This window comes from Mirounga leonina, unplaced genomic scaffold, assembly GCF_011800145.1.
Source record: "Mirounga leonina isolate KUSES-001 unplaced genomic scaffold, KU_Mleo_1.0 Mir_448, whole genome shotgun sequence".
Lineage (NCBI taxonomy): Eukaryota > Metazoa > Chordata > Mammalia > Carnivora > Phocidae > Mirounga > Mirounga leonina.
This window is the reverse complement of record NW_023270758.1, coordinates 1,296,036-1,321,895: the sequence shown is the minus strand read 5'-3', so window position 1 is coordinate 1,321,895 and position 25,860 is coordinate 1,296,036. Positions and strand designations below refer to the sequence as shown.

The 25,860-nt window shown below is 51.8% G+C and overlaps 2 protein-coding genes across 2 annotated transcripts in view; one reads left to right on the top strand and one right to left on the bottom strand.

Annotated features, from left to right (window-relative positions):
- Window positions 1-4,256, top strand: part of SCNN1B (sodium channel epithelial 1 subunit beta) — a 21,846-nt gene extending 17,590 nt beyond the window's left edge. The window contains exons 8-12 of the mRNA XM_034988062.1: window positions 865-940; window positions 1,061-1,118; window positions 1,766-1,827; window positions 3,045-3,120; window positions 3,356-4,256. Coding sequence (XP_034843953.1) covers window positions 865-940; window positions 1,061-1,118; window positions 1,766-1,827; window positions 3,045-3,120; window positions 3,356-3,736 — 653 coding nt within the window. The 3' untranslated portion in view covers window positions 3,737-4,256. The remainder of the gene's footprint in view (window positions 1-864; window positions 941-1,060; window positions 1,119-1,765; window positions 1,828-3,044; window positions 3,121-3,355) is intronic.
- A 4,001-nt stretch (window positions 4,257-8,257) lies between these two features.
- Window positions 8,258-25,860, bottom strand: part of COG7 (component of oligomeric golgi complex 7) — a 73,667-nt gene continuing 56,064 nt past the window's right edge. Inside the window, exons 14-17 of the mRNA XM_034988061.1 lie at window positions 20,915-20,998; window positions 17,349-17,463; window positions 11,471-11,614; window positions 8,258-8,695 (exon numbers count right to left, since the gene is read on the bottom strand). Coding sequence (XP_034843952.1) covers window positions 8,529-8,695; window positions 11,471-11,614; window positions 17,349-17,463; window positions 20,915-20,998 — 510 coding nt within the window. The 3' untranslated portion in view covers window positions 8,258-8,528. The remainder of the gene's footprint in view (window positions 8,696-11,470; window positions 11,615-17,348; window positions 17,464-20,914; window positions 20,999-25,860) is intronic.

The following is a 25,860-nucleotide window of genomic DNA, read 5'->3' as shown; positions in this document are numbered from 1 at the left end:
GCAGCCCGCTCCGCCCCGGGCCCCCTCCCTCCTGTGTATGTGTGCCCCGTAAATGCCTGCACACGCATGAGCTTGGCGTGCAGCGGCTGGCGAGGGCACATGTGTGTGCGCACATGGGAGAGGGCATTTGTATGCTCGTGTCTTAATGCACAAAACTCGGGACCAGGTCTGCACGTGTGTTCACACATGGGCGTGGATGGCTTCCAGCGTTTTCATCTGTGCACGCTGGTTCGTGTGCCCACATGGTGTATGCGCGCATGCACCCACAGTGCCACACGTATGAGCCTCAGCATGCGTGTCCGTGTGTGTGAGCTCACTGGGTCTCTCCGTGGGGTGCTGGGTGGGAAGGGAGACTGAGGAGGCCTCCAAGAGTCTGAGGCCCGACGCCACAGAAGGAGGAACCCTGGCGTCCAAACATGACGGATGTTGTCGGAGGCAGGGGGAGTCCCACCACCTCATAAAACCAACGAAATATGTAGCCAAGAGGGGGGAACCATCCCTTTGGACCACCCATCCCTTCATGCATGACTCCATCTCCCTGACCCCCAGCCCTGAGTGGGGATGACAGAGGGAAAGCTGCTTTCATCCTGCTGAGCTGAGTCTGGGCTGTCTGGGGAGAGACTCCCCCAGGCCAGGCTGGGGCGAAATGGCTGGACATTGGGGGTGCAGGGGCGGGGGAAGGGATGACCCTCCATGGCAGGAGAGCTTGGGCAGAAACAGCGCCCCCTCCCACCGAACCATCGGCCTTGGGTGGCCATGGCCAGGAGGGCAGGGGGCAGCCGGAGGCTCAAAGGGGGAGAGGAAAACATCTAGAAATCCCCTCCCTTAAGTCTCACCCCTCCCCCCCACCCCTGTCTTGCTCAGCCTATTGTTACTCGCACCTGTGCATGAGCGTGGCCCAGAGAGAAACCTGCATCAACATGTGCAAGGAGTCCTGCAAGTGAGTGGGGGGCATGGAGACTGGGGGACGGGGGTGGGGGTGCGGAGACTTGGGGGGCAGGGGTGGGGAGCAGTGCTAGCAAGGATAGCGACAGCCACAGAGCTGCCTTCTCTCTTCCAGTGACACCCAGTACAAGATGACCATTTCCATGGCCGACTGGCCTTCTGAGGCGTCTGAGGTGAGGTGGTGGAGTGGCCAAGCTCCTGGCCGCCCACCTTTGGGCTGGGGGACAGGTCTGGGCACAGGTCTGCACGCTGTCTGTCCCTCCAGCCATGTCTCCCAAGGCGCTGTGCTGGGGACACAGCAGTGAAGGAGAGAAGCACAGCCCTTTGCTCTCAGGGAGCTTACATTCTAGTGGGGGAGACAGACAACATGCGGAAATTAGATCATTTCAAAGTGTGATAATGGCACGAAGTAGACAGGATGAGCGCAGAGTAACCAGGGGAAACCCCTTTAGACAGAGTGGTCAGGGAAGACCTCCCTGCAAAGGCGACGTTTGAGTGAAAGTGGCAGGAGGAGCTGAGCTGGCCTGGGCAGGGCTGGGGAGGAGGATCCAGGCAGAGGGACAGCACCTGCAAGGGCCAGAGGTGGGAAAGAGGCGGCGCAGGATGGCTGGGCATCTGGGGGAAGTGTCTGGAGCCCAGAAGGCCTTCTCCCAACAGCAGCAGCCAGGGGGCACCATTACCTTCCTCCTCTCTGTGCCAACACACCATCCCTGGGCCTTCGGGAAGCTTCGGGGCTGTGTCCCCGACCCGTAGCAGGGCCCATGATTGGGAGGGGGTGCTGGAGGTGCCATTTTTTTTCAGCTGCCTTCTTGGATTCCAGGATTGGATTTTCCACGTCCTGTCTCAGGAGCGGGACCAAAGCACCAATATCACCTTGAACAGGTGAGCCTAGAGTCTGGATGGGGCTAGAGAATGCAGAAAATGGGAGGAACCAGAGCCCCAAGGGAGGGGTTTGGATATAGGGCAGCTCCTCAGACACCTTCTCACACTGGTCAGATCCAGGAGGAGGCCTGAAGGATGAGGCACTGGGAATGAGAGAGAAGCCAGCTAATGGAATTCAGGGTCTACCACTTCCCAAGGACAGCCTGTTCTTCCATATGTCACCTGTTCACCCACCCACCCATCCATCCATCCACCCACCCATCCACCCATTCGTTCCTCCATTATTCATCCATCCTTCCACCCATCCATCTATCCATTTGCTTGTCTATCCATCCATCCATCCATCCATCCATCCATCCATCCATCCATCCATCCATCCATCATCCCTCTAATTTTCCTCCCATCCATCTATATCCATTCACCCATCCAGCCATTCATCCCCCCATCATCCACTCATCCATCCTTCCACTCATCCATCCATCCACTTATCCTCCACCCATTTCTCCATCTTTCCACCCATCAAACACAAACATGAATTGAGCACAGAAAAGACACAGGTCCATATTCTTGGGAAGCTCCAGTCTAGAGAACAGAAATATGCCAACAGGGCTTATGGTGGTGAGAGTCTGTGTAAGACCCTTCCTTTGGGAGCACAGCAGGGAAGAAGCTATCTGCCTGAGAGATAAGGGAGGTCTGTAGAAGGTGACACTTGAGCTAACTCTCCAAGGAGGAGCAGGAACTGTTCAAATAAGAAGAGGCAAAGATGCTCAGCCAGAAGACTGGAGGTGTGAGAGAGCATAACTTTTCTGAGGACTATTGGGTGCGAAGGGGAAGCCCACTTGGCCAACTCTCTGTGCCCCAGGTCCCCTGATAAAGAAGCAAGGCTTAGGACTCTATCCAGAGCCTACTGTGTATGGGCTGGGCCCCCCGGGGGGTGGGAGAGGGGAGCTCAGAGGCAGTCCTCGGGGCCCCCAGGAAGGATGCTGGGCAGAGATGCTCTTCGTGGCCCCAAGGCCCAGAGGGGACAGGAAGGGCCGCACTTTGGGCTCTTGCTTGGACCTCACCCCTCCTGGGAGTGGACATGTGAGAAGCTTAAGGCAGAGGACTGCCCCTTGGCTATCTCTCGTGTGTGTGTGTGTGTGTGTTTGTGTGCATACACGTGCACGCACAAGCATGTCCCGGGGAGGGGGCACCAGCCCTTCTTGCTGCTTCTACAGGAAGGGAGTCGTCAAGCTCAACATCTACTTCCAAGAATTCAACTATCGCACCATTGAGGAGTCAGCAGCCAATAACGTGCGTCTGGGGGCTCCCAACTCTCAGCCCTCCCTGCTGCCCCTCCACCCTGCACCCTGAGGGTGGGGAGAGTCCCGAGCCCAACGGAAATTAGAATGGTTTCCCTGGGTTGAGATGGTCACCCTGTCCCCCTTCCTGGCCAACAGCCCCTCTCCGGGGAAGCCGTGAGGCAGGGCTCAAGGCAGGAATCTGTGGCCCGACCCCCACCAGGCCATGCACCCTCTGCTCCCCACAGATTGTTTGGCTGCTCTCAAACCTGGGCGGCCAGTTTGGCTTTTGGATGGGGGGCTCGGTGCTGTGCCTCATCGAATTCGGAGAGATCCTCATCGACTTTGTGTGGATCACCATCATCGAGCTGGTGGCCTTCGCCAAGAGCCTGCGGCAGAGGCGGGCCCAGGCTCGCTATGCTGGCCCGCCGCCCACCGTGGCTGAGCTGGTGGAGGCTCACACCAACTTTGGCTTCCAGCCTGATGTGGCCAGGCCTGGCCCCGACCCTGGGACCTACCCTGATGAGCAGACCCTGCCCATCCCGGGCACCCCACCTCCCAACTATGACTCCCTCCGTCTGCAGCCGCTGGACGTCATCGAGTCTGACAGTGAGGGCGATGCCATCTAGACCCAAGAAGCCGACATCTTGGCCCCAGGCTTCACTCTGGGGTGCTCTCTCCAAAGGGCCAGGATGGTGGGAATCTGAGGCCACAGTCTATGTGTGTCCCTCAACAGAGACACCAGCAGCTCCTGGCCAGTCCCAGGCCAAGGGCTCTGTAGGGTCACAGTGTGGGTACAGATGTGGGTAATGTGTACTCATTTGGTTCCTGCCCACATCCCCAACCTGACCTGATCCTTGGCTGGGACGTCCCCAGCTTGGCTCCAGAGACCCTGGAACACTGTCCTCTGCAAACAGGCTAGTTTTTTCCCAGTGCCACTCACCGTCTGCTCCTGAGACAAACAGCTGGTCATGCTGTGCTGTCTGTCCTCAGAATGTTTTCTGTCCTGGCCTTGGCTGACCTCTGCCAATGGGTTTAGTGAAGGCAGCAACTGTGGAGAGCAGGAAGAGCATCAGGCCCAGGGGCGGGGTGGGGGGGCCTGCTGCCAGTGGCCTGAGTTTTGTTCTAGAAAATAAAAGTAGAACACATAGAGCTGAGCTTTGTTCTTTGTCGGATGGGGCAGTTGGAGTGCGCTGGTGCACAAGTGGGCTTGTGACTTACTCAGTGCCATCCACCGTACTACTTTGGGTTGCAAGGACAGAGACAAATAGTAAGACTCAAGCTGGCTTAAGTGAAAGAATCTCAAGCAGCTCAAAGAGTGTCTCTCGGGCTCTGCTTTCCTCGGGCTCTCCTCACACTGAAAGCCCGCCTGTGAGTCCGAACTCACCATGTCTCCAGCTCAGCAAACATCTAGGAGAAGTACCTCTTCCCCAGTTGTCTCTGCAAGTTCCCAGGCTGACTCTCACTGGTCACTGATTGGGTCACATGCGTATCTCTGAACCAATCAGCGTGATAGGCTGCTTGGATTGGTCAGACCCTGCCCATACCTGAGGCCAGGTGACCCCCAGCAGAATCACATGGCCCCCGGGGGGTGGGGACATGGCTCCAAGCATTGCCAGATAAAATACAGGCCCTCAAGGTAAATACGAATTTCAGATAAACAACGAATTGATTTTTTAGTATCAGTACATCTGCGTAATATTTGGGACAGGTGTCTGGGTGGCTCAGTAGGTTGAGCGACCAACTCTTGCTTTCGGCTCAGGTCATGGTCTGAGAGTCGTGAGACTGAGCCCTGTATGGGGCTCCTCTCTCAGTGTGGAGTCTGCTTCAGATTCTCCTCCTCCCTCTGTCCCTCCGCCACCCATGCATGCATGTGCGCTTGCTCTCTGAACAAAAATGTTTTTAAAATTAAGAGGTATCCGGGACACATTACATTAATAAAATCATTTGTTGTTTTTCTGAAATTCAAATTTAACGGAGTGTCCTGTAGTTTTAGTTGCTAAGTATGGGAACCCTGATGGCTCTCCAAAGAGAGACCAGGGAGCTGTTTCCAAAGAAGAATGGGGCCTGCCAGGTGCAGGGAGCTGACCACCTGCCTGCCCCAGTCGCGAAGCAGCTCTGACTGTAGAGCCTGGACGTCCGAGGGCCCAGCCCTGCTGGCAGAGAACGCCTGGGTCCTCGGCTGGAAAGGCAAACAAGCAGGCCTCCCATTAAGTGCCCACAGTGGCACCTGTGGGGGAAGGCGGTGCCACAGACTTGGTGCCACTCCAGCCAAAGGCAGCATGGGAGGGATTGTGTGGGGAGGGCCTGGGGGAAGACGGTTTCCCAGCTCAGGGTCAGGCGGGTCTGCAGGCTGGAGTCCAGTTCTTGGTGGTTACAATAACTCCCATAACTACTACTTTTATTATTAGTGATAGTTGTCATCACACTATTATTAGTTGTTGTTATCATCAAACAATGGCTACATTGTATCAAACACTTAACACACACTTATCAGGCCAAGTGCTTTGCAAGTCTTTTTCCAATTAATTCTCAGAATGACTGAGAAGTATTACCATCCCATCTTAAGGGTAAGTAAATTGAGACTCAGAGAGGTGAAGTCATATGCTCCAGGTCACTCTTCCAGTAAGTGATGAAGGTAAAACTCCAGCCTCATCCCCTGGCTGCCGGTGGTCACAAGAATACCAGTCCCAGAGAGGGGCGCCTGGGTGGCTCAGTCGTTAAGCGTCTGCCTTCGGTTCAGGTCATGATCCCAGGGACCTGGGATTGAGCCCCGCATCGGGCTCCCTGCTTGGCAGGAAGCCTGCTTCTCCCTCTCCCACTCCCCCTGTTTGTGTTCCCTCTCTGGCTGTCTCTATCAAATAAATAAAATCTTAAAAAAAAAAAAAAAAAGAATACCAGTCCCTTATAGGAGCCCAGAGCTTTCACATTTATGGTCTCATCTGAAGCTGTGGGGCAGGCAGAGCAAAGGTTATTAGCAAGCTCCCTTTGCCAGCTCCTTGGTCACACTAATTCGAGCTGACTTAAGCTAAAAAAGGGAATCCATTGGTTCTTGTAATAAAAGTCCAGGGATTTCAGGTATGGCTGTATCCAGGGGTTCATAGATCTGGTGATTTCCCCAGCTCTGAGCTTTCTTTTCTTCCATATTGATGTCCCTCTCAAATAGGTTCCCTTCATGTACTGCTCTTCACCCCACAGCTCCAAGCTCCATTCCCTCAGCCCAGCAAGTATAGAGTGGGAAGAAAGCTCCTCCCTCACAGTGTCCCAGCAAAAGCCCGGAGAATGAGGGTCACTGAATCAGCCCAGGCCACATATTCATCCTGAACTGGGAGAGGCATTTGAAGCAGGAGTGGGAAGGGGGCACTTGTGACCCCCGCTGTACCTCACTGGCTCTTCAAATAACCCTGATTAGGTTCCACTGTGGCTTCTGTTTTTCACAAGAGGAAATGAGGCTAAGAGAGGTGAAGCGACTTCCCCAAGGTCACACAGTCGGGAGGTGGCGAAGCCAGGAATCAAACAGCTCTCCTGGACACCGGCACAAAGGTCACCCCAAAGAGGTTTCCACTTTCCACAGCACATTCCGCCTTCCAGGTTTCCGGCTCTCACTTCTTCAAGGCAGGAGCCAGGCTCGATCCCTGCCAGGGACAGCTCGTGATCCACCGCATGAGAAACCAAAATATTTTTCTTGGTGCGGGTTCTTTCGGGCCAGCAAAACTGGTTCCAAGGATGTGGAGACAGAACGTGTGGGAACCCCTGGATGACAAGGCCAGCACGACACCGGCCCCGGCAGCCTGCAGGGGCTGGTTCCCGAGAGGCCGTGGGCACGGCAGTGCCACTCTGGAGGGCCAGCACGAGCCGGCTCTCCGGGGCAGGATTAGGTGTCGTGCGCTCACCTCACGCCCCACACTCAGGAGCGCGGGAGCCATGGGCACCAGTGACTCCGGGCAAGCCCCTAAACCTCCCACACCTCAGGTTCCTTTGTGTGTAAGATGGGGGTAATCCCTGAGGCCGTTGAAAGGCATCAGAGAGAGAAGTAAGGCTTACGCAGCAGCAGGAACACACAGACACATCAATTCCAATAAAGGACCCTTCAGACACGGTGGCGCCCCCCTTCTCCCTTGCTAACAGAAACCCAGCCTGTTCACGGCACCAGTGCGCCAGGCCCAGGCAATAAATCCTGCCTGGTCTACACCAGGGTTTCCGTGCTGGAGGGGAGTCTGGCCCCCGGGCAAGGTCTGGAGACCTTTCTGGCTGTCCCAGCTGGGGAGTGCCACTGGCATCCAGTGGACAGAGGTCAGGGATACCACTGAATGCCCATCGACCAGCCTGCTGAAGACGACAGGAGTGCGAAGGCTGAGAACTCCAAATGGAGGCAGTCCTGTTCCCCACGCTCCCAGCCTCGCTTGCAGCTGGGAGGATGCCGGTGACCAAGAACTGGCCAGGGAGACCGAGGAGAAAGCCACGGGGGCCCCTGGGGAGCCCTTTGCCTGCAGGGTGGAAAGGACAGCGCCCCCTCTTCCTTCGTCCCCGCGAATGCCGTGTGATGGCTGCAGCTCCAAGAGTCGCCCCACCGGGAGGAAGCAGCCAGCACACGCAGAAAAGGTCAAGATCACAGGGAGGCTGGTCCTGGTCCTGACTCCTCCAGCCACTGAGTCAGTGCCCACAGCCGGGACCGTGGGACTTCTCGATCTTGAGAAAGCTCAACTCCTATTTGCTTGAGTCACTCAAATTACATTAGTCTGTTCATCTTAACAGATAAGAGAAGCTACTGGCAAAAAACCTGATAGAGTCCACATCATCCCGTGAGCTGTCAAATAAGAGAAAGTAAAAGCCTGAGTCCTCATCACGGCCGACGGGCTGGTCAGTGATCTGGCCCCCAGCTCCCCTCTGACCTGATTTCCTACTTCCATGCTGCTGACCTTGGACGTGCCCCAGGGCCTGGTCCGCGCTGGTCCCTCACTGCCGTGCACGGCTCTGATCTGTGGGTCCGGGGGCTGCCCTCCACCCTGATGCCACCATCCGACATCATCTTCTTTGTTGGTTTCTCTGGTGATTCTCCCCCTCCTTCCCGGCCCGTGTCCCAGTGCGTGGAGCATGGCTCATGGGAGGCACCCAAATATTCACTGAGCAAAGGAAAGAAAACAGCCTTCTTTCATTTCACAGTATTTATCAATTCCCTTTTCAAGATCGGATCATTTAGAAAATCATCTGAAAATTCTGCTCTAATAAATAATATGACTCTAATTTACAACCCCCCCCCAACCCTTTTTTTGATTATACAAATGAACCAAGTCTTTTGGAAATGAATCCTCCCAACCCCAGGCAGAATTTTTGAGCAAATCCATTCTGGAGAGCTGCTGTGACCCATGAACCCCAGCCCTAGGCCTCTTCTCAACCAGGTGCAGGGGTGGGGGGAGGCGGTCAGTAGTCCACGTTCCGCATGTTAGCCACTGTGGTGGCCAGGCGCCGGGGCAAGCCTTTGCTGACCTGCCTGTAGTCCTCAGGTTTGGTCTTCAAGAGTGTCACGATGTTCTGAAGGGTGCGGGATGGCTGCAGGCCCAGAGCATCCATCACGTTGATCAGGTAGTCTGTAGGGATGGGGAGCAGACAGACACAGCTCAAAAGACTGAGCGCCAAGCGGGACAGAGAAATAGAGAAGTCCACCCCGAACCCCAAAATGCCGGTTGCCTGCTCTGCCCCAAGCAGCCAGGCCTTTACTCTGATGGCTTTTCCAAGAGGATTAAACCTACTGTCAGCTTAGGGGCGCCTGGGTGGCTCAACTGGTTGAGCGTCCAACTCTTGATTTCAGCTCAGGTCATGATCTCAGGGTCATGAGATCAAGCCCTGCATCAGGCTCCACGCTCAGCACAGAGTCTGCCTGGGATTCTTTTTCTCCCTCTCCCTCTGCCCCTCCTCCCTGCTTGCATGTGCTTGCTCTCACTCTCTCTTTCAAATAAATAAATAAATAAACAAAATCTTAAAAGGAAGGAAGGAAGGAAGGAAGAAAAAGAAAGAAAGAAAGAAAGAAAGAGAAAGAAAGAAAGAAAAGAAAAGAAAAAAAAAACAACTGTCAACTTGGCCCAAATCTAGGAATTCTAATTGAATAAAGGACTAGCCGTCCCCCACAACCCACTGCACACTCAGCTCTCCAGCTGGACCAGCTCACCCCTCCAAAGCTCTACACTAGGACTCCTGAGTTATTGGCCACACTTCCCAGCAGGCCCCACTGACCACATGGAGACCCCGAGCAGTCAGCGGACACGTGGGCTTATATGAGCAGCGACCAAGATCTCCCAGCCCAAGCCCCCCATGAAGACAAGGACGATGTCTGAGGCGGGGGCCTGGTGAGCTGCAGGTTCTCACACTTCCCATTTCTCCCCCTGGGGTCCTAGTTAGAGACAGATTCCCGAGCCCACCCCAGACCACGTCGGTGAGAATCCAGGAGAGGGTTCAAAGACCCTGTCCTAATAAGAGCCCCACAACTCTAACCACCAGGCAAGCTTGGGCAACACCGGCAGAGCGGGGAAGGCGAAAACTGGTTTCCAAGGTCGGGGTGAGCCTGGTGAACCCCTCCTCTCTGAGTCCCTGCGTCCATCTGTCGATGCTGCATTGTCAAGAGGATGAAATGGACCAAAGGCCACAGGAGCACCTGATGTGTCACAGTGGTAAAAGAGTGCTGTCCTGGGCAGGTCCAAGCCAGACGTGAGGGGAGCGCCCCGCAGCGTCCTCTGGCTCTGCCTTCATCCTGCCCTCCCAAGGGCGGCAGACGGCACCCCGCAGCAGGCTCCTGCTGACCTTCTGTCCACGGCCCTGGCAGACTGGACTGCGGCTCCAGCTACAGCCGGCATCTTCCTTCGTGTCTTCTGGAGGCCTGGCTCGGGGCAGGGCCCACGGGAGGTGTCTGCTCTGCCCTGGCGGGCGGGCTGACTCATGTCCAACTCAGGCTGAGCGGCTTCCCAGGAAGGGCACCAGCAGGCGGCCAGGCACCTGTCGCCTGCCCAAGTTTATCCATAAAACTGAGCTCCGCTTGACCGGGAGCCCGGAGCTGCGAAGTGACAGCCCACGGTCTTCCATGACATTTTCTGTTTGGCCAGCACAGTTTTGGGTTTTGTTGTGAGATCTCATTTGTCTTTAAGGCGGCCACAACCCCCCGGCTCCCTACGGCGTAACCACCTGGCAGCCTCCCGGCCCCTGGCCACACTCGCCAACGCGGAAGCTCAGCGAGCCGGGGGGCTGGCTGGGGCTCCAAGCGCCGTGGCCGGCACACAGCGGCTGCTCCATCAGTGCCCAGCGGGGACCGGGTGGCCAGGGGCAGCCAAACAGAGAGGGACAAGTAATACGGGCCGCTGGAATGCAGGGCCAACGGCCTCATCGCGCTCCTTCCGACTGCTTCTGTCCTCAGTACTCCTGCCCCTGTACTAGCAGGCACCACCTACAGGCCCCCAGATCTCCTCATCCTTCCTCCCCAAACAAGGCCCAATGACGTGGTCAAAGCTGGCCTTCCTCTCTAACGGCTGAGAGCTGACTGTGAAGTCAGGACACCTGGATTCCAGGCCTGGCTCCGTCACCGGCGGCCCCGGGACCCGGAGGAAAGCGCCTCACTTCTACTTCTTCTGCAGCAAAGTAAGAGCCTGGTTTGGCCCTGTGGTCCTGCAGACCACAGCTCTGCCTGGCTCCCCAGGGAGCTGAGCTCTGAGGCTCCTACCAGACTCTCCCCGACCACCCCGAGAGCTGCTTCAGGTAAAGAGCAGGCAGGTCAATGGAAAGGCACCAAGACCTGGGGCGACTCCGCTGCCACCTGCCCGCGGCACCCACAACCTCAGGGCCCCACCTGCGGGGGCAGGTGCCAGCAGGAGCCGGTGGGCATGTACCCCTCTGACCTGGGGGGCACGCAGGTATTGCATGGGGCCTTGTGATTCAGCTGCCCCAGGCCTCCGTGTCCTTCCCAGCAAGGAGGGGGGTGTCCATCGTGCAGCGACCTCACAGGGGGGCTCTGAAGGTGGCCGAAGATGTGGGTACGAGGGCTTGGCTCAGCGCCTGGCATGCCTCGTGCATGGTGGCAGCCTAATCAGCGGTGGTTCAGGGAAGCAAGGCAGCAATGGTGAGTCTGTCTCACTCACTTCAACCCAGCTCACGGAAGCCCCGCTCAGGCGCAGCCTATCAGAAGCCCCCAGGACGTTTTTCAGACTACACATGTCCAGCCTTCAACCCAGACTTTCAGGTCCAAATCTCTGGGGAGGAGGCCTAGAGAATCCGCATTTTTAACCAGCTCGGCAGCCAAGCCCAGAGCTGGAGGGTAGGGGCACCGACAGATGCGATGGGCCACAGCCGTCCCTCCCGCCGCCTGTCCCGGGGGCACCCACCCATGTCTGTGGCCAGCTGCTTGGTGGAGTGCAGCGTCAGCTCAGGGATCTGCAGGATCACGTCACAGTAGGTCTGCATCGTGGCTCTGGCGATGGAGCCCAGCCAGTTGTCAGCCATGTTGTCCAGCTCGGGCAATTCGTCCCCTGGGAAGGGAGAGAAGGTCACCAGAGACAACGAACGCACTCGAGAAGATCCCACCTCCAGCAGCTTTTGCCCTCCAGGCGGCCAGGCCCACGATGGGCGGTGCCGTATGTCCACACACGCCAGGGGGCCACCGTCCCGGTGGGCAACACAGGGACAGAGAACAATACGTCTTAGGCCAAGTGGTATCGACGGAGTATGATGACGATTCAGGAGAGGACGTGGTCAGGTGAGGGAGAGTGATCTCTGCGTGCCCGAAGGCGGGGGACGTGGTGCAGCCACGCAGGCCGGGAGGGAGGACAGGAGGGGGGCCCTGGGAGAGGGCAGGCAGCCGACGCCAGCAGAGACGGCAACGGTCGACACACAGGCAGCACGTCAGAAGTGAGACCTGGACAGGGCCATCCACCACGGACGAGCTGGGTGCTACCCGGCCTCTCAGAGGCTGACTCTGCGGGGCTGTGGCGGGAACCATGGGAGGCCTCGGCCCGGGCCTCAAGCATGAAGCGTGTGACACACTCTAGTGCTTCACACACGGTGACTCTCAGTGTCACATCACCCGTGGGGAAGTATGTATACCGAGCAGGGCTGGGGGAACAGGGCTGGGTCGCGGAGGGCGCCCTGAGAGTCACAGGGACCCCATGTCAGAGCAAACAGGCAATGACTGTAGGTCTCCAGCAAGGTTGCAAGAGCCAGTCAGGCTGGGGCGGGCTGATGCAGGAGGACAGAGCCGTCATCCTGGCCAGACAGGCCTTGAACTCTGGGGGCAAGGGGGCCGCCTGACGTTAAAACAACAAAAAAAGTAGGGGGACGAGTGGAGAAAAAGAATCCACTTAGGAGAAGATAAGCAAAATGCCACTATACCACCACCACCACCAATAACAATAATAATAATAGTATAGAACATAAAGCTACATGTCAAATACCATCTGCACATGGGAAAATGTATATACCATCGTGTTCAATGATGGGATGTCATGATTTATTCTTTTTAAAATTGTGACCTTGTTTTACATGTGGTATCGGTACAACAAACACAAACTAGAAAGTTAAAAACCAAAAACAGGATGAACATTACTGAGCACAAGGCTAAGAACACATGGTCTAGGGCCTCCACCCTGGAAACGGAGGCTGGCCTGGTGGTCGTGTGGCCAGAAACACGGCCAGGCAGGGCAGCTGGTCCGGGGGATAAACCTCCTTCCCCAAGACGTTGGCCCAGAAAAGGATGAACCTACCAGGCCTGGGGCAGCACTGCGGGGTGGGGGACGAGGCGCCCACGCAGGGACTGAGGGTGGCGGGCACTCGCTTACTTGCTAACCACATGAGTCCCGTCCAAGACCCTGCCAGGTCTGCGCCGCCCCAGTCTGGGAGGCCCTGCCCCGACGGCACCCTCCGGCCGGGGGGGGCAGACAAGGCCCCTCCACATAGCCACATCAGGGCTGCAGCCAGGGCATCGCCAAAGACTGATAGGAGCCCAGAAATGGGAGCTCATACCCAGGCTTCCCGAGCACGGGGGACGGTTTGTCGGATGCACAGGAGAAAGGGCAGTCCGGGCAGACAGCACAAACACTGGTTTACAAAAGTGCCCAGGAGAAACAGGGCATGTGGGAGACGGTCCTGCTGCTGACTTACATGTGCACACAGATCTGCAGAAAGAGGCGCCCCGGACAATCGTCCCTCAGGTGCTAGTGGGACTCTTGGGGCAGATTTTTACTCAGAAAAGTTCTTAATTTTTAAAAATTAAGAAGAAAATCCTTCTGAGTGGCTGGAGTGTGAGCACGTGGGGGCAGGAGATGGGCTGCATGCCCTGACTGGGTGGGATTGAGAAGGGTCTCCAACCCCAGGCCTGCGAGGGGCTGGATCTCACCCCATAGGTTCCAGAGGCCCTGGGGGTTTTGAAGCAGGCCAGGAATAATTAGTCTGAGGGCAAGGACAAGCAACAAGAGATGGGAACAAAATATACAAAATGCAGCAGAGAAAAGAAATCTCAGGAAGGAGGGGTGTTAAAAAGCCAGGCCGATGAAGTATTGGGCTCAGCTTTTGCGTTTGATGGCAGGAATGGTCTGGGCCGGACCTTCCTGGGCCTCCCCCCAGGGCCACTCTGTGCCAGGGCCCACCAGGCTGCCCCCTCTGCCTGTAACCCCCGCCACAGAGAAGGGAGCCTCCACAGGGCCCCTGCACCACACCGAGGCAGCACCCCTGCCCTGCGCCCAGCAGGTGCTGGCTGCCTCCAGGGGACCCCGCCCCACTGCGGCCCAAACTCGGTACCCCCACCGGGGGAGGGGACATGGTGGGCACAGAGATTGCAGTTTTCCTGCAAATGCCCCTGCTATGACACATGCTGTGTGGGTGACCTCTGGACACATCACTTCAAAGCTCCTGATGTTCCATTCCCTTGTGGGAAAAGACTCGCAAAGATTTTCAAAACTCCCTTCTAACCACACTGCTTAGGAAAAGCCATTTATCTAAGCCCCAAAGTTCCTACCAGTTGCTCTCCATCTAGTTCTTAAAACGTGCAAATGTTAACATGTTAGAAATCCCCTGGGTAATTCTTCCCAGTTTTCTGCATGTTTGAAATTTTTCATAATATGCTGCTGAAAAGGAGGGGGTAAAAAAAAAAAAAAAAAAAAAGGAAACACCTGGATGGGCTTGTTGTTGCTTTCCATTGCTGTTACAATTCTACTTTATGGCTGGGGTTTTTCTCTCCTAACAATGCCCAAAGCAATGGCCCAGCACAGAGTAAGCAATTAATAACACCTTGGTAAGTGAATGAATGACTGAAAACAATTGCAGTTTAGCTAAACCTGTATGTATTTTTTTTGCAGTGGGACAATAAGGCTTTACACTCTCCCTGGTGTGCTGTAACAGACACAGACATAGCACCACTGCTTTCTTGCCCAAGAGTTTGAACTTGAACGTAATCGGCATCAGTAAGAGATACATGATGGTGGGGTGCCTGGGTGGCTCAGTCGGTTGGGTGTCCGACTCTTGGATACGTGATGGTGTATTTATGCGTGGAAAAATACAATGCCTGAGATTTGACTTAAGTATTCTTGAAAAAAATATGAGACAAACATAAGAAACAAGAAGCCATTCTGGAGGCCAGAGGAGGAGTACTTGGGACTCCACCGTACTGGTCTCACACCCCGCATGACAGGCTTGTGTGTGTGCGCATGTGCGTCAAACTCCAAAAATCCAAACTGTATAATTTAAACTGCTTTCCTCTATGCTTGCCAATATTAAGTGTTAACACATATATATGTGTATATATGTAAATCTGTATATATTTTCGATATAGTCAATGTGATAGGTTATAAAATGGCATACATTCAGGGCGCCTGGGTGGCTCAGTCAGTTTTGATCTCCGTTCAGGTCTTGATCTCAGGGTCGTGAGTTCAAGCCCTGCACTGGGCTCCACACTGGGCATGGAGCCTACTTAAAAAAAAAAAAAAGCATACGCTACTTTCCTTTGCAGCCATTTGAGGATTACTAAAGTTACATATTTCTTCCTATTTTTAGGTTATTTGAATGCCTTTATGTTATTACTTATTTTTCCATGGGGTGTCATCTTTTTCTTACTGATTTGTGGTAACTTTCATAAAACAACTACCACCTATCAACAGTGTTGCTATTTTGTTCCAGCCTGTCACATTCATCTTTCAATTTCCTTTAGTTTCTGGCTTTCATTTCAAAGAGTCTTCCCTTCCCTACCCGAGTGCCTATTCACTCATACTGCAGGTTTTACATGCTGAAAGTGAAATTTGTAAGAATTATCCTTTTTCCCAAAAATTATGAGTTCCCTTAATGTGTATGACCCTGTGAAACTCACAGAGATTTTATTTGTATCATCTTCACAAATGATTTATGGAAATTTGACAACCATGCCTATTCTCTGTGGGATAAAAAGCCCAATGTATTGATTCGATCAAGTGTGTTGATTACACTGAACAATTCCTCTTTTATCTTCATTAATTTTCCTTTTTGAGAGGCACCTGGGTGGCTCAGTCATTAAGCGTCTGCCTTTGGCTCAGGTCATGATCCCAGGGTCCTGGGATAGAGCCCTACATCAGGCTCCCTGCTCACCAGGAAGCCTGCTTCTTCCTCTCCCACTCCCCCTGCTTATGTTCCTTCTCTCACTGTGTCTCTCTCTGTCAAATAAATAAAATCTTAAAAAAAACCCCAAAACTTTTCCTTTTTGATTTGTCAAAGCCTAAAAGAGAGATGCACGATGTTCTCAATGCTCATGTGGTTTTTTCTTTCAAAATTATAAAGTTTTAGGATTACACCACCAGTTTAATGGAATAGGCTAACCAAGCTGGCATAAAATATATCAATAAATCACTTTCCTTCTGTGTAATTTCCATATTCAGTTTTGTTTAATTTTCCATATTTCAATTTATTTTAATTAATTTCAATTTTTATAGTTAATATAATTTGCTAATAAAAACTTTTGTCATGGGGCGCCTGGATGGCTCAGTTGGTTAAGCGACTGCCTTCGGCTCAGGTCATGATCCTGGAGTCCCAGGATCAAGTCCCGCATTGGGCTCCCTGCTCAGCAGGGAGTCTGCTTCTCCCTCTGCCCCTCCCCCCTCTCATGTGCTCTCTCTCATTCTCTCTCTCTGAAATAAATAAATAAAATCTTTAAAAAAAAAAAAAACTTTTGTCATATGGACAACGTAACCAATAAAATGTAATATATACCTAAATATAAAATTGATTTTTATTTTACATTTAAAAACAAAAGCAGTAGTTCAGCTTTAATTACAACTTGGATTTCAAATGCTTATCAAATGTACTAAAATATGTTTGGATGATCTAGCCAAAAAAAAAAAAATTTTCTTATTCTATGTCTGGCAGCTCCTCGCTCTCACCCCTCAGTGCTGTGCTATCTGACTTGTAAATGTACCTGACTGTCACAGGCTCACTGTGGGATCTGCCTTTTATCAGTGTAACGGGTCACTTTGGTCCCATTTGTTATTGTTTGCGCTGATTCAACTGCCTTGCTTTCTTTTTATTTGCATTTACATGGGATGCCTTTTAGCATCCCTTTATTTTTTAGCATCCTTTTATTTTTAACTTTTCGATGTGATTTTATTCTCAGGGTGGTACCTTCTCATAAGCTGCTGAAATCTTTTCTATACCACGTGATTATTCTGTTTGCTCAGCCTTACGAAGGGAGGCCTATAAATATCCCATATTAGGAATAAGAGAATTTTTTATCAGAAAGTATGTGGTCCCTGTTCAAACCTGTCAGTGCCCAGATAATGGGAAAAAGAAATAGTTTTAATTACTGTATTTTCACCTTGTCAGTTTAGAGATCCAGGAGCCTTGCGAGATCTGGGAACAAGTTCTGGCCAAAGGCATCTGGGCAGGAAACATCACTTCTACGGTGAAGAGTTTATGTTTGTCCGAACGAGCAAAACTATTCTTAAGGTGCCACTTTACTCGGCACGCGGTCCATAGGGAGAGGGCTCGCACTGGCCAAGTGGGACCCTTGCCCCAAGAGCTCGCTTCCACCTCCAGTGAGTACGTGTAACCTGGGGCCCTCCTGCCCCTGCCTTCCCAGCTGAGGGGCATCGGTGGAGTTCCTCCCCAGAGACGCTCCGCACACAGTGAGACATCCCTTCCCTAAGCCACTCTGTCCTGTAGGAGTTCCCCAGGGGGATAACAGGTGGAACCCCATGTTTGCAGGAGGCTACAGGGAACCCGCCTCCTGGCTCTCAGTCGGGCCCCTCTCACCTTGCTCAGGAGGAAAGGGCAGCTTCCCAGCGTGCAGGGCCAGCTCCAAGGCAGAGTCCTCCTGAGTCACAAAAGGCTCAAGATTCAGGGGGAGGGACATGATATATTGCCCGATCTGAAACAGAAGAAAACACTTTCAACTCCACATTGCCACATACAGGTCATTACTTCTGCAGTACATTCGTGTGAAGGCAAACAGGGGACAGACAAAAAAAGCACGAGGCCTGGGGCAGCCCCAACTCTGATCTTTCCAGAGAGTGTTAACACTGCTATGACAGGACCTTACAAAAATCAATGACAATTTGCATGTACATCACACATTCATCCTCACACTAACGGCCCCACTATGCTTGGAATGCACTCAATGCAACCTCTACCTCAAATGAGGTAATGGACACCAACAAGCGATTGTGCAAATAAATACAAATTAGGACTATTCATGGATGCAAAACCAGGAAGATGCTAATGTCAACAGGTGCACAGCCAAGCAAGAATCCGAATCCTGTCTTCTGGACTTGACTGTGGGTCTCGCCTTTAGAAGTGATCTAAGAGAAGGAAGGAAATTTTGGGGGGGGAAAAAAGCCATTTATAATTATAAATTAATTTGGAGGGAAAACTGTACTGTTTTCATAATACAGACTCTAGAAATTAAGATGAAGCCAACGCCTTCTTGGCTGGTGGGGAATTGCAAAAGACAGGATTACAAGACATTTGGGATGAGCCCACAAATAATACAATGTTTGTCATGTGTTTGTCGGATGCACATGACTGTCATCATGGGTGTATTTTAGATGCCACTTTCTATTAAAATTCCTGTTTTGTGTTTTAAGGTAAGTATATATTTTTGTTTCAAAATAAGGCTGATTTTCAGGTTATGACAATATACCACTTTTGTTTTTGTTTTAAAAAAAAAGGCCTTTGAACCTGTTGCTTTTTTTTTTTTTTTTGGGGTTCTATATTTATTCTGTACATTTAAACTTGATTCTGATTCTGTAAACTACAATTCCAAGGATTATCCAAGTAAGATCTTCCCTCTTGGCCTCACACACACCTACATGGTGGCAGACTCGCAAAGTCTCCCAGCCCAAAGGGAGATTCCGAACATTTCCAAACACCGAGTGTGGGCTGGTTGTACTTAAGGCTCAACATCCCCTGGTCCATTATGCTAACGAAACAGGGTGAGTTTGCTCTCCCTTTAAGGAGGCACATGGATGGTAAAATAAATTAAATCGGCATTTTTTTCTTTGCATTTACTTAGTATAATCTCTTACTCAAACTAGGTATGTGGGCCACTTTCCTCACTAGTAACAACCGCCACCATACACTTCAGCTTGAAAATGGCAACAAATGCATCATTTTTCCACAAGGCTGGAGAAAGAGAAGGATGCTGGTTTCTGGATTTGGGATCTCTCTGGTCTAATTACATGTGGCAGGCGCTTCCTGAATACCTACTATGTGCAAGGACCCTGGGGGATACTCCTGTGTTTGGTACAGCTTTCATCTGGGGCCATAACCTTCTGGCTAAATGCACGCACCCAGTTTTACGGGCAATGAAGTGTCAGGATCATTATACCTTGCATCTACGTTGTTTTTCATTTTTAAAAGCATTTTCTCCTATTGCGCCCCTCCATAATGCCCATGCGGCTCTGGGTAAGTTCAGAAGGCATTCATTGATGAGGCAAAGTGTCGTTTAGGTGCAAAATTTCAATAATCTGACATCTTGAACTTCAACTGGTTGGTTGAGCTTGTGGGGATTGCTGTGGTTCCTAGACAGATCCCACGACTCCAGGTCTCCCTCGGGAGTTCTGTCCATGTTCATCTTTCAGCAATCAATGTGGAAAGGGATGCTTACCAGTGCGCCTTAGGATATTTGTCTACTATTCCCACATTTTCAATAAATACTCCTTGATATCCAGTTTGGGTACGCTCAGCGACACAGGAAAAACGAAGAGCTTTGTGGTCAGATGGACTTGGGTTTGAGTTCTGGCTCTACTGCTGTGTGACCTTCCTGGTGTCATCATCTCTGACAGGAGGATGATCTCATACTTACTTCAAAGGGCTGTGCCAAGGATGAAATTAATGTGTGATACACGCATGAAGCGCCTGGTGTCCTAACAGAGCGGCCGAGGGATAAGCGGCCCCTCTTGCACTGCCTAGAGCCTCGCTGCTTGCCCGTGAAACACTACCGCCAACCAGCTCACGTTGTTGTCAAGACAAAATTCTGTGTGGACCACGCGCTACCTCATGGCACTGATAAAAGCCTCGCACTGTCCTTACACCCAGTGTGTGTCCGGTAAGTGCTCATTTCCTGAGTTCAGGTCACCAGCCCCCAGGTACAATCCTTAACTCATGGGGGGGTCACAGCAGGTGGAAAAAGGCCCTGGCCTGGAAACAAATCCGGGCCTCCCCTACTCCGCCAACATCTCAATCTCCTCAACTGTAAAATCATTCAATATCTCCCCAGTCCCTTCCAGCAACATCATTTCCTCAATCCATTTACACTGTAACGCATAGTGTCTTAGTTCTAAAAGTAAGATGATTCCCATTCGTTGTAAGAACCAACCCACATCTTAATAGTTTCATCAGTACCGGTTTATGAGGTAATGCCCTGGGAGACAGGAGGAAAGTGACTGCCATTTTGAACTCGACACGGCTCCCAATGAACAGAGAGAACAATGCCATCCTCCATGCGACCGCCAGTGGGATCACCAGACACTTCTGGTTGTACAATAGTAACTTTGAGAATTTCTTTGTATCTCTCACAGTAGAGTCATAACTTACAAAGCAGTGGATTCTAAAGTGACAGCCTTAGGCAGAAGAAATTGCTTAATTCAGAATCGCTCTGGAGGACGTCAGAAGTCTCCAGCAGTGTGAGGTCCCCATGGCTGGAGTACACTACACCCCATGGTATTGAAGAGCAGCCAAGCTAGACTGCAGGACGGAGCGAAAGGCAAGGCCACGTGCAGGGCGGCTGTCCATCCCCAGGGGTGAACAGAGAAGGAGGAAAGGACTCCAAGTGCCCCGCTCCCCTGTAGGGTTTATTCTGTTCTTTGTTAATATGGAGCCTCCAGAACTACAATTCTTAAGAGATTTCTTTCCTGCTGTGAAATTACCCATGAAAGCACTCCACACAGGGCCTGGTGCAAAGCAGGTGTCACTAAAACATTGGCTGAATTTGAATTCAGAACTACATACACACTGTTCCTCTGAAAAGTCGTCGAGAAGAATTTGCCCACCTGCGTCCTCTCCTCCCAAGGCAGAATCTCCTATGTGCACTCACACTGGGACGCCCTTATGTACCGGCCACACCTCACATCGGGAGAGAGGGAGGAGGGGTACGAGCGTGTGAGGTTTTGAAATCAGCTTGTGTCTTGTCAGCTGATTGAATAAGGAAGTCAGCTGCCTTTCCTTAAAGTCCTGGATATGGAAGGAAATTACCCAAAAGCAAAGGTTCAGACAGCACCAACGCACTAATGACTACTTTCCCCGAAGGGCCAGAATCCAAAGACAAGGCAGGGTCCGCAAGGCTACAAGTGCCCCGGAGGAAAGTGCCCAGAAGCTCTTACGTTGCTGATGTACTCCAGAGGCGTGAGGCTGAAGGTGGGCAGGTCGTCAGTCAGCGTCTCACCAATGCCTGCTATGCCCCAGCTCTAGGGCAGGAAGGAGAGAAGGCGATCAAGGTCACGGAAGCCAGGAGGCCCGGGAAAGCACCCCACGCCCGAAAATCCTCGAAGAGTGCAGCCTTCCTAGAGGTGTCTTTGCTCAGAGACGGCCTTGGGAATTGTCACTATTCGACAGACCAGGGATTTCTCACCAAGTCATCACCCTGAAGTCTGCCACCGAGAAAATAATCCTTTCTCTCTCCGCATTCCCGCAGACCCATCAAACGGGAGCTCCTGCCTCCTCAACAGAACTATCTGGTGAGAACGGATCCCGTTTGTTGCTCCCATTCAGACCGTGAAGCGAAGAGCTGGATACCCTGTGGTCTGGGTTTCTCTACTCAGGCGGACACGGGTTAAGAGCTGCTGGGCGCAGCTAGCCTCACTAACTCCTGGGTCTTCAGCACTCTAAAGAGACTAGGAGCGCCCCAAATCCTCCACAGAGACCCCATGTAAATCCCTATCTTGGGAGGGAGGCCTGGGAAGCCCCTTCTGGCTGCAGAAATATCCAAACCACATTCACCCACACTACTTCACTGCTTTTATTTCCACCTGCCTCCTAGATCTATTTCTCAACTGATTCAGACCTCAGAGGGAAAGGGATGGGAAGGAACGTCCAAACCCCACCAGCTGCCCCTTTGTCCTCTTTGTGATCCCTCTGTCTGGGGAGATGCTCTTCCTTCCGACATTTAAAATACCGAATGTCTACGGTATCTCTGTGTGAGCTTTCCCAGTGGTCTCTCTAGAGTCCGGCAAATTACCAGCACATACATGGTTACGGAGTTCAGCTTGGCACACCTTCACACAGAAATCTAGTTTCTTAATTCCAACCTGAGTCACCCCAAAGCCAGCCTGGAAAACAGCCCTTTCTGGCTGCACTCCTGGAGTGACTCCCACGTCACGCTGTAGCTGCTCTCTGCAGCTACCTGATGCCATCGGGTTGCTTGATCCTTTAAGCAACGTTCCGGGAATGTAATGACCACGTCCACCCCTGGGCTCCCGGCCTAGCCTAAGCCTCAGCTGCCCTCCCCACATTCCCCAGCACCAGCTCAATTCTAATTTTCTTTGCTTGAGACAAGTTCTTTCCTTCCCCACCTCCGCCCCTAGTTCTAAACTCCTTGTTCTTGCTCGAGAATCCTCCTCTGTTTCAAAATAGCCTACTTTTCATCAGTTGACTCCCACCCCATGGAGAAGAAACACTGTGATCACCCACACGTACTGAGTGCCCATGATGTGCAGAGCCTTGTGCCCCGCTTGGTGGAGAGGAAGACTTGGTTCTTGCTCTCCAGAAGCTCCTTGGGGAACCAAGACCCCGCAACACACTCCCGTTATATACCCCAACACGTTCCCCGCCCCGTGCACACACACAGGCTTCCACTTAGGAGTTCTCCGTGGCAGAGGCAAGGTGTGATACTGTAAGAGTTCAGAGGAGCGAGGGCTCAGGGTGATTACAGGAGTGGGCTGCAGGATGCCTGGGGTGCCGAGAGGGAAGACCAGAAGGAGAATGCATAGCTCTCAGACAGCGGGCTAAGAAAGGGCTTTATTTTCTACAAATAAATTGCAAGAGAGTGAGAGAGAGGAGGGGAGGGGAGGAAGGGAGGGAGAGGGAAGGAGGGGAATGGAAAGGTAACCTGTAGCTCATAAAAGACACACGGACCAATCCCTACGTGCAGAACGAACCTGGGTCCTGAGTCAAACAGTGAAATCATGACTTTTACAACTGAAAATGTGAACACTGAATGGTATTAAGGAATCACTGCTAACTGAGGGGTGATTTGGGTCCTACGATTATTTTTAGTGTTGTTATACTTTAGAGAAGGGATGTATATACGAGACAGACGACCAGGAGCTGATCATGTCGAAGAGGGGTGCTGGAGACATGGGGGTCGTTATACTCTTCTCCCCGCTCTTGTATATGTGCGAAAACTTCCCTAATAAAGTTCTGAAAGACAGACTATTCTCCTGGGCCTTGGGAGCCAGGCAAGGGTCCTGAGTGGTGGAGACAAAATCAGAGTGGTGCTTTATGAAGACTGACGCAGCAACTCGGGAGGATTGAGGGTGGGGAGGCAGGTAAAAAGCTGAAGGAACAGCTGGGAGAGGAGGAGAAGCCCAACGAGGACGGGGCCATGGAAACGGACGGGAGGTCTCTTTAAAACGAAGGGACAGGGCGCCTGGGTGGCTCAGTTGGTTAAGCGACTGCCTTCGGCTCAGGTCATGATCCTGGAGTCCCTGCATCGAGTCCCGCATCGGGCTCCCTGCTCGGCAGGGAGCCTGCTTCTCCCTCTGACCCTCCCCCCTCTCATGTGCTCTCTGTCTCTCTCATTCTCTCTCTCAAATAAATAAATAAAATCTTTAAAAAATAAATAAATAAATAAATAAATAAATAAATAAATAAATAAATAAATAAAAAACGAAGGGACAATGCCACGTGGTGGTGAAGTCATTGGCAAAGAGAGCTGTGGTGAGGGGGCAGAGACGAGAAGGCCAGGAGGCAGAGGGGTGGAAGAGGGATGGAGCCCGTGAGGACGGGAGCGACACCTCAGGGCTGGGCTGCAGGGAAAGAGCCATGTCCCCCAAGCACATGCAGGAGACAAGCACTGCAGGCCGGCAGCCCCGGGAAGGCTCCATGGGGAGGCAGGAGAATGGCCAGGCAGAGGGCGGAGGGGGAGAGCAGCCACAGTGGAAGGGGGTTTGCAAGAAGGGTGGGTGGACAGGGGACGAACTAGGGAGGCGCTCTGCAAGTAGGGCGACCGGGAAATGCTGCAGGGTATCTTTTAATTGTTTAAAATTTATTGAAAAGTTCCTTCATATGGGCTTTTCTCTCCCATCTGTCAACAGATGATGTGGGCAAAAGTCAACAGTCGATTCTGAAATGGAATATAGTGTTGGTTTATATTCTTCAAATGTGAAAGGGTAATACAATTTACTGGCAAACATTAAAAGCAAACACTGAATGACCAGGGTTTAATTTTCAAATCCTTAGGGCAAAGTGTTTGCCTTTGTGTTGTGTGCTTTCCTCCTGGCAACTCTGGGAGAGCTCCTCCTAATCTCTGAGCTGCCTGTCTCCATTCCCAGGGCCCCGTGGGGTGTTGCAGCGCAGCCTGAGTGAGGAGGCAAGATTCAAGCAACCAAGAGCCCAACCACAGAGTGAGGCGGTGGGTGAGCAGTGGGAAGAGCTGAGCTTCCAGACAGAAGGTCAAGATGTTAGGATCTGGGGTGTGGGGATGGGTGACACAGGTGACGGGGATCAAGAGCACACGTTTCGTGAGGAGCACTGAGTCGGGGACACAGTTGTTAAATCCCTATATTGTACATCTGACACTCACATAACACTGTATGTTAATTATACTGGACTAAAAAAGAGGTAAAAGAAAAAAAAAAGGGCGCCTGGGTGGCTCAGTGGCCTTCAGCTCAGGTCATGATCCTGGAGTCCCTGGATCAGGTCCCGCATCGGGCTCCCTGCTCGGCGGGGAGTCTGCTTCTCCCTCTGACCCTCCCCCCTCTCATGTGCTCTCTCTCATTCTCTCTAATAAATAAATAAAATCTTAAAAAAAAAAAAGGAAAAAAAGATCCTGGTTCTTAACATTCCCATGAATCACTTGTTTTATCCTACAATACACATGAAATCGTTTCTAAACAACTACAATGACATTACTACTAGCAATAAAATGACTGGATGAAGTTAAAAAAATTTTTTTTAAGCTCTAAGAAAAATAAAGCAACCAGCTCTGGGGGTTGGGGACGGGAAGTATAAAGAATGCTAATCCCCTCATCTTTCAGAACAGCTCCAGCAGTACCAGCAGCTATGGAAAACAGAAGGGTGACTAACCAAAAACAATGACCCTGGCCTCTTAACGGTTTTCATAATCCTTTTTGTGCAACTTTGGAGAGATCTTCTGGGCGCTGATCCCTTTGAGGGGGAGAACCTATTATCTCAGGTTCCACGATTCCTTTCATTTCACTTCCTTTCTCCCTCTTCTACTCAAGTTTAAATAAATGTTATATTGTGTACATTTTGGTTTTTAAAAAAAATAGCACGTGTAGTTCAGTTCCATTTCCTCTACGGATCTATCTACCCATTGGTGCCCATCCAGCCTCTGACGTGGGCAGGAAGAGGTGTCTGGGGGATGAGCACCACGTGTTCGTGCGGATCTCTATGTTGTGGGATTCTGAAGGGAGTTATTGCTGTTTTCATTGTACTATCCTGTACTGCCTGAATTTCTGAAAATGAGTATGTGCAATTTTTACTTTAAAAAACTGTCATTTCTCTTTAAAAATGAGCACTCATTAAGCATCTTACTCTGTGGCAGCTAAGTTCTATCATCTTCGAAATGTCATGTAATCCTCATACACATGCATGGTCAGAATCAGTGTGTCCCCATCTAATGAGATGAGGCTTACGTGGGAAGCTGATCCGATGGGACCATGCCAGGGATATCCCTTTTGCCACACTATGACAGGGGCGGCTCTCCTCCAGTCTCAACCCCCTCCTCCACTGCCCCCCCCCACCAGAAACACAGAATCTGACTGCGGTGGATCCCAAGGCATTCTGCGGTTAAATCATAAAGAATGAAAATCATGGAATTTCAGGGGTAGAAAGAACTTTGAAATCATGTAGTCCAACCCCGTTGTTTCATGGATGGGGGTTCTGAGATCCAGAGAAATCCACAGACTCCATCCAGGTCATACAGTGAAGAAGTGAGTGGCCCTTGAGCCCTGGTCTTGTATGCTTTCCAGAAGGCAGCAGGAAGCAAAGAACTTGTAATCATGCCTAAAGGGTTCTTGTTGCCTCCTAAAAGGATCTCCTGGTTATTAAAGACCCGTAACTGGATCTTTCTCAAAATCCTATCCCA